Source organism: Danio aesculapii, chromosome 8 (genome assembly GCF_903798145.1).
Source record: "Danio aesculapii chromosome 8, fDanAes4.1, whole genome shotgun sequence".
NCBI classification, from domain to species: Eukaryota; Metazoa; Chordata; class Actinopteri; order Cypriniformes; family Danionidae; genus Danio; species Danio aesculapii.
This window is the reverse complement of record NC_079442.1, coordinates 31,005,018-31,019,728: the sequence shown is the minus strand read 5'-3', so window position 1 is coordinate 31,019,728 and position 14,711 is coordinate 31,005,018. Positions and strand designations below refer to the sequence as shown.

Below are 14,711 nucleotides of genomic sequence, written 5' to 3'. Positions count from 1 at the left end.
AGGCATACATTTTATATTTCAGTAAAAAGATTTACAATTTATTACAATTACAGTTATTACAACTATGGATGCTCCGATTGATCGGCCGGAGATCGGTATCGATAATCCCATTTAGGCCCAATCACAATTCTATTTTTGTACCCCTACCCCTTCCCCTTCCCCTTGGCCCTTGAAACAGAGTGTTAAGGGGAGGGGCTTCAAAATTTACTCCTAAGAAAGGGGACAGCACTACAACACCTGCACACGTCATCATATGTCTTCGCAAGCTCTTACTTCATATGAAATCAGACGATGGTGACTGCTGTAGTTATTTCAGTTGCCTTATTTTTTGGTATTTATCTTCAGGAAATCACTGAAGGCAACGATATCATGTTATCATAACGATATAATGTGGCAATAAGCTCATAACTATACTGTGCATTTACACTGTGGCCATATTCATCTATGTAAACACACAAAAACAACATTAACATTATAGCAGACACTGTAAAAAGCTAATTGACAGTGACTAGACTTTTCTGACAGGGTGTTTGAGTGTCATCAAGTGACAGAATGTTATGGGACTGCTACTGTACACAGGAGTTATTATTAGGGATTATAGATAGCGAAATTTTGCAGTTTTTATTTTAGTGTTTTTTTAAAGCATGACGGTTATGAATATATTAAAACATATGTTTGTTTGTTGTAAAAATTCATAATAATGACAAAAAAAAATACTAATTTGTGCATCTCCTTACCTCCGTCTGCAGCCATGCTGTCGTTGTAGATGGTGTATTCTGGGAAATTTTCTTACCCCTTGTTTTCAAGTGTGTTCCTGAAAAAACTCAGTTTCGAGGGGTATCTAGCCCTTCCCTTAGCCCTACGCCTTCAAGCTAAAGAGATTTGGGGCACCCCTACCCCTTCACGTGAACGCGCAAAATGAGGGGCAAAGGGAAGGGCTAAGGGGTAGAATTGGGATTGGGCCTTAATGACTTGATCAGTACTCGCTGATGTGGCTGATCTCATGAATCGCAAGTGTAGGCATGGGACGATAACCGTTTTCAAAGTATACCGTGGTTTGGAAAAGTCAAGGTTTTAAAAACATTAAAGTTTTCTGCTATACAGTTCCTAAGGTATGTGTAAGATTTTTTTATTTAGTTTTTTTAGGACAACAGTATCTCTAAAAAATCAGTTTTTGAAACTACTGAAGACAGCTGAAGTCAATTATTCATTTGAATTACAACTATTTATATTCGTATAGTCTTAGATTTAATGTATTACAATAATATAGGTGTAAAAATCACATAAAAAATGTAAATCACACTAAAAAATAATACTATAAAACACAGGCGTCATTGTTTTTTATGTAAAACATTTCTCATTCTTTCCTTTGGATTTGGATTGAAATACAATTACTGAAAGTTACCGATCACCTTGAAAAACAAGAATAAATAAGCATAATATTTAGCCTATTTTAGTAATAAGAATAAAACTATTTCATTATTTCTTAAATTACTCATATATCTATCACTTCAGTTATGAAACTTAGAAGATAAAAAAAAATCACAAGGCTAAAAATCTTAATGGAATTACAATGATCCTTTATTTTTTATACAAAGCACAAATCCTTATTGTGTATTTTAATTTGGGGTGAATAAAAACACAGTTTTACAGCACTGAAAAAAAAGGAATTAAAAAGAACATAATAACTGTATCCATAAAATAATAAAAATGACATGTTTTTTTATGTTCCACTAATGAGAATTTGATTATTTAATTATTTATTCATTTAGCTATTTATTTACTGCATTCCAATAATTTAAGCACAAAATGTGTTTAATCGTGCTGAACTTAATATTACAAAGCAATAAAAATGTAATTGTACTAATAGTAGTCATTTCATTTTCTTCACGCAACATCATTTCTATTTTTTCCTTTTGAATTCAAATCCTTTGTAATATTTACCCATAAACCTATGGGCTCTGTAGTGTGCACAGCTTCTTGTTGACACTACCGTTGTGCACTTTTGCCTGTCTTTTATTTTTCATTTTGCCTGTCATCGAGGCAGTGTGGAGAGACAGTTTAACGTCACACAGGGGGAGTCAATGGAAAAGTCTGACTCTTCTGAACCACAGCACAGCCCAATCACACTGACTCTCAACTGCGTGCCTGCACTGCCCTCTACAGGCCATAGAGCTCACAGCGGCATCAGGAACAATCTACAGCCTCCAGAAACAACCTGTGATTTACAGAGGATTTTTGACTCTCTAATATTATTAGTAATGAAAACATTAGAGATGCTCAAATCCAGATTTTTACAGCTGATACCAAGTACTGATCTTTGTTGTGTGATCGGCCAATACCTAGTACCAATTCTGATGCTTCAAGCTTTATAATGCATAAAGCACATTTTCCCTCAAAATATGATACTTAAGTGGAGTTTTCTCCTTACCCAAGAGAGTAAATTAAGGTTGTTGCATAAAATCCCTTAAACACGTCTCTTAAAACCATTTAGGTGTGGACATGTTATGGTCACAAGCAGCTTTTACAGAAAATAATAGATAAAACAAATGTTTTTAAAAATGTTAAGAAAAATTACAAACAATGGAATTTGGAAACATTGCAATGAAGAATACTTCAACATGTCGAAATGAAGAAAAAGTTTAGAGTGTATATTTGATGTATAAAAAGTTAAAATGCACACCTTTAAATCTTAAAAAATTTAGTCCAGCCAGGCTTTAGTGAATTTGCAACATTGACAGAAACGCATGAAATTGGTTGATGAAATCAGCGAGTACCAATCAAATCATAAAATGTGATTATCAGCCAATACCAATATCCGGGCGATCAGTTGGCGCATCCCTAGAAAACATCTGATCCTTCCAGAAACTATACATCATCTAAAACCATATGGCTAATGGTGACTGATGATAAATTAGATTTAAGAAACCAATTTAACAAATTTAAATTTGCTGTTTGCAATAGTCCACACTCAGGTCATCAAAGATAAAGGTGACTTCTTTCTTCAGTAGAACATTTAAAATGTTTTTTTTTTTTTTTGCTGAAACAGTGATCTGGTAATCCATGGTGCAAGTAAAGAGTTATAGATATTTTCATTCATTCATTCATTTTCCTTCAACTATTTCAGAGATCGCCACAGGGGTTTTAACCCCCAACTATTCCAGCATATGTTTTATGCAGCATGATGCCCTTTCAGCCACAACCCAGTACTGGGAAACACCCAAACACACTCATTCATTCACATACACTCATACACTACAGCCAATTTAGTTTATCCAATTCACCTAGAACATGTCTTTGGACTGTGGGGTAAACCAGAGCACCCAGAAGAAACCCACACAAACACGGGGAGAACATGAAAACTCCATACTCCACAGCCGGGACTCGAACCAGTGACCTTTATGCTGTGAAGAGACAGTGCTAACTACTGAGCCACCGTGCCACCCCATAGACATTTTTGGAGTCAAAAAACATAAATTTTTGACAAAACTAAATTAATGACAGAACACTGAAGACATACTTCATCAAGAACCTGCACGGGACCATTATAATGATTACTGCATAAACCAAACATTTTGTTTCATAAGGTTGGGTGTTGTTTGAGTTCTTAATATATCAGAGCTAAACTGCTACTTTTAAAACTATGCCAGTACTTAAGAACAGAGTGTTTAAAAAAATATAAATAAAATTAAAAGTTTTTTTAAAAAAAGGTAAAAACCCACAAATTTATGCTGGATGATATTTAAAAAAATTCTTGTTTTTTTTTTTTTTTTAAGTCTTCAATTAATCAATATAATGTATTAAAAGTAAAAATGTCCATAAAAAATACATACAAAATGTAAATTCATTTTATCATGATATTGTCATGATAATCATATTTCATAATTAAACAACATTTAATTCTTATTTAATAGCAGCCATTAACTTCCATTTTATCAAACACTACACCCAGGACCACAGTTTAAGCTAAAAAAAATTATGTCTCAGTTTACTCTAGTCTAGTAGTCTAATCTAGTTTAGTTTAGTTTTTATGGTCTACTAAAGAAAAAGTGACATACATCTTAAATCTTGAATTTCCTGAGGGTAAGTAAATTAACAGCAAGGTTTAATTTTGAATAGCCCAATTAATCCAAAAAAAACACTTCCTTTTCTGACCTTAATCAACATAGGCATTCAGATTTACGTTTCTGAAACTGAAGGCCACTGATCAAATGAGATTTATCGATTGCTACATCTCCACACAAACATGGGTTTTGTCATAACAGCCCTCCATTAGAGTCGGGCCAGAGGGAGAGCCTCACTTAAATTCTATCTTCACTCCTCTATAATCACTCCCTCTGTTTTGAGCCGTTCTCCGCTGCGTATATTAAAACAGATCCATCATGTCTGACAGACCCTATGTGATCTCATGGTCCCTCCTCTGTGCTTCTGCTGCTCTTGGGGTTTCAGACATTTTATTCGACTTCAACACTGACATGGTGGAAATTAGCACATTACAATTCCATAAACAAGAACCTCTCATTCCGTGTTCGACAGCAGAAAATGAATTAGCCAGTCTAATTAGCGAATCACATTGGGGTACGAGCAGGATCAAAAATTAACTCTCGCCAAGCACAGAATGCAAGTAACATTTGGCTTTGGGAAGTACATAATCAAGTTACTTGCTATTGCATGTAGCTTTATGAGGAACTACAACATAAGAAATGGTTCAAGCAAAATGATAGGAGTATTGTCTGTCTCTTACTGATGCGAGTAAAGCAAATGTTTTATAACAAATTGTATAATAAATTAAACACTGATATGGCTAATATTAATAATAATGATCATCTTCTAGGGGCGTCACAGTGGTGCAGTGGGTAGCATAATCGCCTCACAGCAAGAAGGTTGCTGGTTCAAGCCCCAGCTGGGTCAGTTGACATTTCTGTGTGGAGTTTGCATGTTCTTCCCATGTTGGCATTGGTTTCCCCTGGGTGCTCCGGTTTCTCCCACAGTCCAAAGATATGGGCTATATGTGAACTGAATAAGCTAAATTGGCTGTAGTATACTGTATGTGTGTGAATGCAAGAGTTGATGGGTGTTTCCCAGTGCTGGGTTGTGGCTGGAAGGGCATCCGCTGTGTAAAACATATACACTGTAAAAAATGCTGAGTACCACACAATTCCTATATGTTGTCTCAACTCAAATCGATTAAGTTAACCTAATCGTTTTTACAAATGTAAGTGGATGGAACTTAAAACTATTAAGTTGTCTCAAAAAAGACTTAAGAATTATGTTGATTCAACTCGTTTTAAATATGTAGTTTGAAAAAGCAGCACAAGTATTTTTTTCAGTGTACTGGATAAGCTGGCGGTTGATTCCGCTGTGGCACCGCCAGATTAATAAAGCAAAAAGGAAAATGAATGAATGAATGAATGAATGAATGAATGAATGAATGAATGAATGAATAAATGAATGAATGAATGAATGAATTAATTAATGAATAAATGATCATCTTCTAGTAATGTTTTTGAACAAAGTCTCTACACATCCAAGGATGCATATAATTGCCCAAGTACACTGTAAACAGTGCATGGTTGAACACAACTTATTCATTCACGTTGTCCCAACACAAATCTCTTAGTAAACGTAACTAATTTAAGTAGATTAAACATAAAATTTTAGTTTCCCTCAAAAATCTCCAGAATTGTTTTGTTTCAGCTAAGTAGTTTGAACAAGCAGCACAAATCATTTTTGTGTATGCAGTAAAAACAGTACTGTTATTCAATTAATTTCCATTGTGAATATAAATATTTTTAAAATATGTTAATAAATATATTTCAACAACCATGGAAAATCTGAATTTTTTTTATTTCCTCAGGTCTGAAAAAGACTAATCAAATGCTAAAACCGATGAAAAAACCATGGGCATTTGTACTAAAATGATGCTTTATTTATTATGTTTTAAAATATTGCTCTGGTTAAAGCCTTTTCATGAAATAATCTGAATGATTCATCAGCGCATCATTCTAAATATAAAGGATTTTCAAAAAAACAACTGGAAAAGTCATTAAAATTCATGTATTAATTAGCATAGGAACCCTAAATGACTCCTTTTTAATAATACTAATATAAAACACAGTTTAATGGTGGGTCAGTTCTCTCAATTCACTTGCCACAGGCAGCTGTGGCAAAAAAACAAAGGAATGTAATTGTGAACCAATGATTAGACAACAAAAAACAAGTGGTTTAGATGAAGGCAAGAGGGAGACCATTCTCAATGCAATATGCAGAGCCGCACAGCTGTTTGGAGAGAAATGGCAACATGTAATAAAACACAAATGCACAGTGGGAAGCTGGAAATGGAGCGTGCAGCAGACATTAACCACGGTCTCCACAGTCTCCGACTCAGAGTGGACATTTTCAAGAACTTTTATTTCCACTCTGTGAATCTAAGAGCCTATAAATGGGAGATTTAAGTGAATTACACTGATGCCAGGCATGCAGACAGAAATTTGTGTGTGTGTGTGTGTGTGTGTGTGTGTGTGTGTGTGTGTGTGTGTGTGTGTGTGTGTGTGTGTGTGTGTGTGTGTGTGTGTGTGTGTGTGTGTGTGTGTGTGTTATTCTAGACAGCTGGACAGTAAATTCGCACCTTCAGATGGCCCTTTATTGTGCTTGCTGAGAGAGGCCAGAACATGTCTATCATCTCCAATAAACTCAGCTGGGTTCAGTCTGTGTGCTGCCAGCACTGCTATTTCAAACTAGAGAGTTTTAGCACAAACTTGTGCTGTAGCAAAGATTACAAAAAAAGAGTGTCCCTATAGTGTGCACTGCACTCAGGGTCAGGGTGACTGCTATCATTAGAGCAAATAAATAAATAAAAATACCCAGTGCCTCAAAGTCATAATGGAATGTCTGGTGGAGGGTTGCAAGCACTCCCACAAATAGTGACTTAACCAGATGGATTTAAACATTTGATTCAGCTGTGTGATGTTTTCACTGGTTGTTTCTGAGGTTATATACACCAGAACTGTAGGTGGCAACAAGTGACTGTCATTAAGTCTAAATTGTTAGGAACTAAAGTGCCTTAAGGTCAGCACAGTGGCTCAATGGTTAGCACTGTCGTCTCACAGCATGAAGGTCACTGGTTCAAGTGGAGTTTGCATGTCCTCCTCATGTTTGTATGGGTTTCCTCCAGGTGCTCCAGTTTCCCCCACAGTCCAAAGACATGTGGTATAGGTGAATTGAATAAACTAAAAAAATGGACTTAGTGTATGAGTGTGTGTGTTGAGCCTGGTTTATACTTCTGCGTGGCCATGCATTTATACTTCTGCATGCTGTTTGTGTTGCTCTGCAATAACACTTCAGAAACGCTAGCTGGCAGTAGGTGTTTATGTTCCTCTGTGTCAAGTTTCTTTGCTGGTGTTTTGTTTTTTCTGAACGCTACCTTAGTGTACAAGTGGCTCAAACTTGTTCATTTTGAGGTGGGAATCGGTGGACATGCAACAATTGTAATCATAAGGTAAACACAAAACAACAGTTTCCATCTAGAGCTCCTTCACGAGACTTTACACTTGTAAACACTCGTTCCATCAGGCTCACGACAGCTCTCACCTCCGCCCACACTCATTAGCGCTACAAAGCCGACCAATCACAGAGCTTGCGCTATGTGTCGTAGCGATGTGTAGTTAAATTTTTTAGCTGAAGGCCACGGCGAGGGCTATGACCACGCATAGGCTGCACGGAGCATGCACCTGCGCTTAATGCAGAAGTATAAATCAACCTTTAAACTTCAAAAATTGGAACTAAACTGGCAGGGACAGGACCGAGATAGGTGAACCCTGGTCTGAAGGAACACAGCAGACAGGCTGATTGTAAATGCATATTGATTCTCTGCCAGCAGGAGGCGTTTATGGAACTTCAAATGTAGTGGTTTCCATGGTAACAGCTATAATCAAAGCAGCTGGGCTCTCAAATGTTTTTTTAATCAGGCATTCATCAGTAATGGTGCATCTAAAATCGCCAGTATAAGAAAAATTTGTAGTATTTAAAAAACAATAAGCGAGAAGTACCAACATGACTTCTGGCGAGATTCTGAAGTGCGCATCCAATGGACACTATTGACCTTATTCTTTGATGCGCAAGTGCGCTCGTTTTTGCGATTGTTTTAGAACTTCCGATTTAGCTGCCTATTGGAGAAATGACTAGGAATAATAAACGGCAGAAAACAGTCAAACTACTTACTCTACAAACAAGAGTTTGCATGACAATACAGGCAAAGTAGAATAATATAATAAGAAAATATCAGTTTGCAACACCAAGCAAAAACGAGCTGTTTTTAACGTCTAAAAATGAATGGGAGTGAATGAGACGGAGAATTAGGAGAATAAGGTGAATACTATCCCATAAAGCCACATTAAAGAATTTCTGAATGGGAGTGAAACAATGCAACTGACGCAGGTAAGGTAAGTGATAATTATAAATGGTGAATGTAGTATATTAAAATACCATTTCATACTACTCATATTCATGAGTTCAAAATCAAATACATGAGTAGTATGCAATTTCAGATGTGGCATACATGAACATGACATTGAAACTTTACTTAAGACTTTCTGTTTGTCAAAGTCTCATTCATATTAAAACCCTGATTTCTTCACTATTAGTTATAGCATTAAACACACATGAATGAACATTAGAATGTATGTTGAAAAATACAGAACAACTTACTGAAAATGAATAATGCCTACTAATCATCTCCCAATCTGTGTTTATAATCAGGGTTCTTACACCTTTTCCAACTTCAAATTCCAGCACTTTCAAATTGCATTTTTATGTTTCTTCAGTGCCTAACAACCACGATAAATTACTTTTATATTTTCTGAATGTACTTTTTCACATTTAAAACCATTGTGCTATTTTAAAAAACACAATATGACATTTCAACTTAAGTTGCTGAATACTCTGGAGCATAGATTTATTGAAATAGTTCACACAAAAACGGTAAAAAAAAGTTCAGTTATTGGATGAAGTATTTTTTTAAGTTTGGTCTCTTTCTACCTAAAGTTGATTTCTCAAAAAATGAGCTTATAGTCAGATTGTGTTTGGGTGTAGTATCAAACTTTCATGTCCACCGCTATTCAAAAGTCATGTAACAAATTAAATCCTTATGAGTCAGAGAATATTCCTGCTGCAAATTAATGAACTGTCAACTGTTTCGAAAATCTGTCACCAAATATGGAAACCATAGTTTGTGCGCTTTCATCAATATTACTTTTTATTATTGTCAATATTACTTTAGGTTAGGACTAAGGTACTGTTTTAACTGTATGGCAAATGTCCCACCTGTCAAATGGTTTTTGTTATGTGCAAAATGCATTTTAAGCTAAAATAAAAACTACTCCGTAGGATAACGAATTATTATGAAAGCAATACAATTCCAAATTCAAGCAGATTCAAGCACTTTGTCCAAAATCTGAGCACTTTTCTAACCTTGAAAACACTATATTAAAAATCGAGCATTTTCCAGGATTTCCAGCACCCGTACGAACCCTGTATAATGTTCAGATATGATTAATATGGTTTGTAAACAATGTTACACTTGTAATTTGGGAAAGCCAGCATTCAGTGTCTCAGAAAGGACAATTCTGATAAATATATGCACTATTTGCCTTTTAATTTAATGTTTACTTAAAGAGCTAGTTAACCAACAGTGTTTTTACAAGTTTCATCAAGTCAAATTTCGAAGACCTTTTTAAGACCATTTTGAATGAAATTTCACAAGGCTAAACGCTAAGGATTTTTTCTAATGGCCCAGTTAAAACATCAAAAAAAACTTACAAACAAATGTTATTGTAAAGAAGATAACTAACCCATGTGTTTATAATTAGAAATATAAACAGAGTTGGTAAATGGAGTTAATAAATAAGAGTTAATAAATAAAATTTGTCAAACCTTTTATTGAGATGGATGTTGGGATGTTGGATGGACGGGTGTTGGCCTCATTAGGTAGCTTTACATGGACATTGGAAAATTAAGACCTGTTTAAAATTATTTAAGACCTACAACACAATATTTTAGTGAACTTTTAAGGCCTAAAATTTTGATTTTGAAATTTAAGACCTGTGTGGCGATTGGGTTTCCTATGGGTACTCCGGTTTCCCCCACAAGTCCAAAGACGTGCAGTACAGGTGAGTTGGTTAAGCTAAATTGTCCGTACTGTATGAGTGTGAATGAGTGTGTGGATGTTTCCCAGAGATGGGTTGCGGCTGGAAGGCCATCCGCTGCGTTAAAACGTGCTGGATAAGCTGGCGGTTCATTCCGCTGTGGCGACCCCGAATTAATAAAGGGACTAAGCTGAAAGGAAAATAAATGACTGAATTTAACACCTGTGTGGCGATTGCATATTCTCCCGAGTATGCGTGGGTTTCCTATGGGTGCTCCGGTTTCCCCCACAAGTCCAAAGACATGCAGTACAGGTGAATTGGGTAAGCTAAATTGTCCATAGTGTGTGTGTGAATGAGAATGTATGGATGTTTCCCAGTGATGGGTTGCAGCTGGAAGGGCATCCGCTGCACAAAACATCTCGATAAGATGGCGGTTCATTCCGCTGTGGCAACCCCTAATTAATTAAGGGACTAAGCCGAAAAGAAAATGAATGAAGGAATGAAATTTAAGACATTTTAAGACTTATTTAAACAATGTGGATACCCTGAACCAAAATAAATGAAAATTTACTCACCATTTACTGATTCCAAACCTATACGAGTCCTTTTTCTGTTAAACATAAAATAAGACATTTTTAAATGGTTAGAAATGTGTAACCGTTGACTTCAATAGTATGAAAAAAATACAATGGAAGTCAATGGTTACACATTTCCAACATATTTCAAAATAACTTATTTTGTGTTTAACAGATTCAGAAAAGAATCTCAAACAGGTTTGTGATAGGTGAAGGTTGAGTAAATGTTGACTGAATTTTCAGTTTTGGGTGAACTATCACTTTAACCTGTTAGTGAGGTCTTTGTTATTTTTAAATAAATAATACACTTTTTAAACAATGTTTCTTTGTTGTTGTTTTTTCACATTTGTTGCAGGAAATTGCAAGAAAATGTAAACTGATTCAGCATATAAAAAACCTTTTTGTTTGTCCCTGAATTTGAGACTTACAGATCCTTTTCCCTGAAAATATCCACTCTACGAAAAGAAAATTGACACTGAAAAAAACAAGATATGAGAGCAGTTTCCTCCACAACAATCATACAGGGAATCATGTCTGGCACAGCTTTACTGCACAGATGTACAGCTACTGTAATTCTGCAGTCCATTCTAGCTGTCATTTTGAGGAGTTCAACCTCTCTACACAGAATAGGGCCTGAAGGTTAGGCAGCTTCTGAATGAACAGCACCCTTAGCCAGGTGCTGCATCATGAAATAACACTAAATATCATGAGCCAGTGTGAAATGAGTCATTGTACCTCATTGAAGAGCACTCGACAGCTCTGACCCGGTGAGCCACTGACAGAGTGTGAGCTGCTCTTCCATGTGCGCCCGAAGAAGTGCTGGTGACCCGAGTCAAACAAGGTCACCCGTAGCTGATACTGAAGTGATGGCGGCGACTCAGACTGTTGTCATGCCAACCACAGGAAGAGAAAAAAGAGGAAACAATACCTTTAGTCTCTGTGATCTAATAATAAACATTAGGTAAAAAATTCAAATATATGACCTCATGCATTCACATATTAATTAGATTAGACTAAATGCCCACATTCAAAATTAAACTATAGGCTAATATTACAATACATACTGTAAAAAATGATGGGGAAGATGTTTGCTAAATAAAGCAAAATCAAAAAATGTACAATAACAAATAATACATACATCACAAAGTAAATAGGTTAAAACTAAATAATAATATGTGGCTAAATACATTTTGACAAAAAACAACATAGAACAGGAACAGGAACCTTTTTTCAGCAAATAGCCATTTCTTTTTTATTTTTTTTGACAAATGCATTGAAATGCAAGAGCCATTGATGTTTACTAGTATAAACTATAGATTAGGCATGGAACAATAACTGTTTTGGGTACATCACGGTTTGGAAAAATTTGCTGTTATACCGCTCCTATGGTAAATGTAAGATTTTTTTATTCACGGTTTTTTAGTTTTTTAGGACAACAGCATCTACAGCAGTTAAGATATCCAAAGATGCTGTTAAAAATTGTAAAGAAATCTGTGTTTTTGAAACAAATGAAGACAGAAGTCAATGATTGATTTGAATTATTTAGCCTGACATGTTTACTGTTCCAAAACATTTGAAATGTTTCTCAAAATAAAATTTATCATGTTTAAAAGGGAAAAAAGTTTAGTTTTTTACCCAGACATTTTAAAAGGACATATTTTAGAGCAGTAATCACAATAGCGTAAAAATCTGAAAAACGAGATATTTATATCCAAGATTATTATACTGTCAGAATCTTATAGTGGCCCATGCCTGCTAGATCACTCGTATAAATAATACAGGTTTAGACAAAACGTTTATATATGTCCATGAACAACTCAAAAATAAACAAATATGAAGCATCACATGTTGAGCAAGTTCATGAATGAAGAGAGGACAATTTACATAATTTCTTCTTTTCGCCATCACCTCTCATGAATGTTGTTTGAATCTATGCACATGAGGTTACCATATAAATGCAAATAATTTACTCTTTATTGGTATTGCGCGTGTCATGATTCAAGCTAATCCACAGCGCCACACACTGAGTTTTTATTCATTTTGCTGTAAAAATTAATTTATAGGGGCGACGCAGTGGCGCACAGCTAGAAGGTCGCTGGTTCGAGCATCGGCTGGGTCAGTTGGCGTTTCTGTGTGGAGTTTGCATGTTCTCCCCGCGTTCGCATAGGTTTCCTCCGGGTGCTCCGGTTTCCCCCACAGTCCAAAGACATGCGGTACAGGTGAACTGGACAGGCTAAATTGTCCGTAGTGTATGAGTGTGAATGAGTGTGTATGGATGTTTCCCAGAGAAGGTTGCAGCTGGAAGGGCATCCGCTGCGTAAAACATATGATGGATTAGTTGGGGGTTCATTCCGCTGTGGCGACTCGAGATTAATAAAGGGACTTACCCGAAAAGAAAATGAATGAATGAATAAATAAATATATATACAATTAAGAGGGATGTGTATTTAAAATTTCAACAGTAAACTGATTTCTAGTGATGGTTATCATTTTTAACAGTAAAATATTATTGAAGGGAGACTACTGGAGAGCCATGCATTTTTGGTCAATGAGTCACATGTGGTTTACGAGCCGTAGGTTCTCTACCACTGAGACAGAGGTTTATAATTCCAAGGTGATGATATATTAAAAATGTATAATGCATTAAATATGCTATAATATTAATAAATATTGATATTTAGATAACAATGAATAATATAAGTATATTATATGTTTGATAAAGTTTAATAAGTATGTCATTTATTGATATTTCAGGATACTTTGTTAGAATAGCAAAATAAATATTTATATATGTGTGTAATGTGTGTGTGTGCTTGTGTGTCCATAATACAGGCCCGTAGCCAGCCTGGTGTAAAGGGTGGTTCTTTTTTCTCAAAAAGTGGACTTTTACAGTTATTCGCCTTAATTTATATTGAATCATTTAAATACTCCATTTTAGTGACATTTTAGCACTATTCTAAGCTGGATTAGCTTGTTTGAATTTGGCCTTCTGAATAATAAAAAATAAAACAATATTATTATAGCCTAATTAGTATTAAAATTAACTTTAAAATGGGCTGCTTTTGGTGCTTCAAATCTTTTATTGATATTTTTTCTTCAAGAATAAGGTCCAAGATTTAGATTAAAAGTTGGGCTACTTGTATTGAAAAATGACTTCACTTTCGTCATATTGTGTTTTCTTGCACACCTGGATGTTGGACTCATGAAAAACAATTATTTGCATTCATTGGAAGCCTTCTTTGATGGTTTATTTTCATACTTTATGATGGCATAGCAGTCAAAATAAGACAAACGAGCTCATGTTCAGGAAAATACTGGACCTTTTATCAGTAGGGGGTAACTCTTTAGGACCACCCAAAGCCCCTCTGGCTACGGGTGTGTAATATATTTTATAATTAGATGCATATGACATACTTTTACCACATTGTATTAATAAAGTAATTAGGATGAATAAATAATATATTGCATTGTATATACATACATATAAATATATATATATATATATATATATATATATATATATATATATATATATATATATATATATATATATATATATACACACACACACACATATACATATATATATATATATATATATATATATATATATATATATATATATATATATATATATATATATATATATATGTGTGTGTGTGTATATGTCAGTCAGAATTATTAGCCCCCCTTTGATTTTTTTATTTCTTTTTTAAATATGATGTTCTATTTTAAAAATGATGTTTAACAGAGCAAGAAAATTTTCATAGTATGCCTGATAATATTTTTTCTTCTGGAGAAAGACTTATTTGTTTTATTTCGGCTAGAAAACATATAAGCAAGAAATAAAAGCAGTTTTTAATTTTTAATCACCATTTTAAGGATCAAAATTATTAGCCCCTTTAAGCTATATATTTCTGATAGCCTACAGAACAACTCATCGTTATACAATAACTTGCCTAATTACCCTAACCTGCCTAGTTAACCTAATTAA

General features: G+C 34.9%; 1 protein-coding gene across 1 annotated transcript in view; it reads right to left on the bottom strand.

The window, feature by feature from the left end:
- LOC130233593 (nephrocystin-4-like) overlaps positions 1-14,711 on the bottom strand; it is a 301,343-nt gene that overhangs the window by 285,659 nt on the left and 973 nt on the right. The window contains exon 2 of the mRNA XM_056463720.1: positions 11,453-11,599. Within this exon, the coding sequence (XP_056319695.1) occupies positions 11,453-11,599 (147 nt within the window). The remainder of the gene's footprint in view (positions 1-11,452; positions 11,600-14,711) is intronic.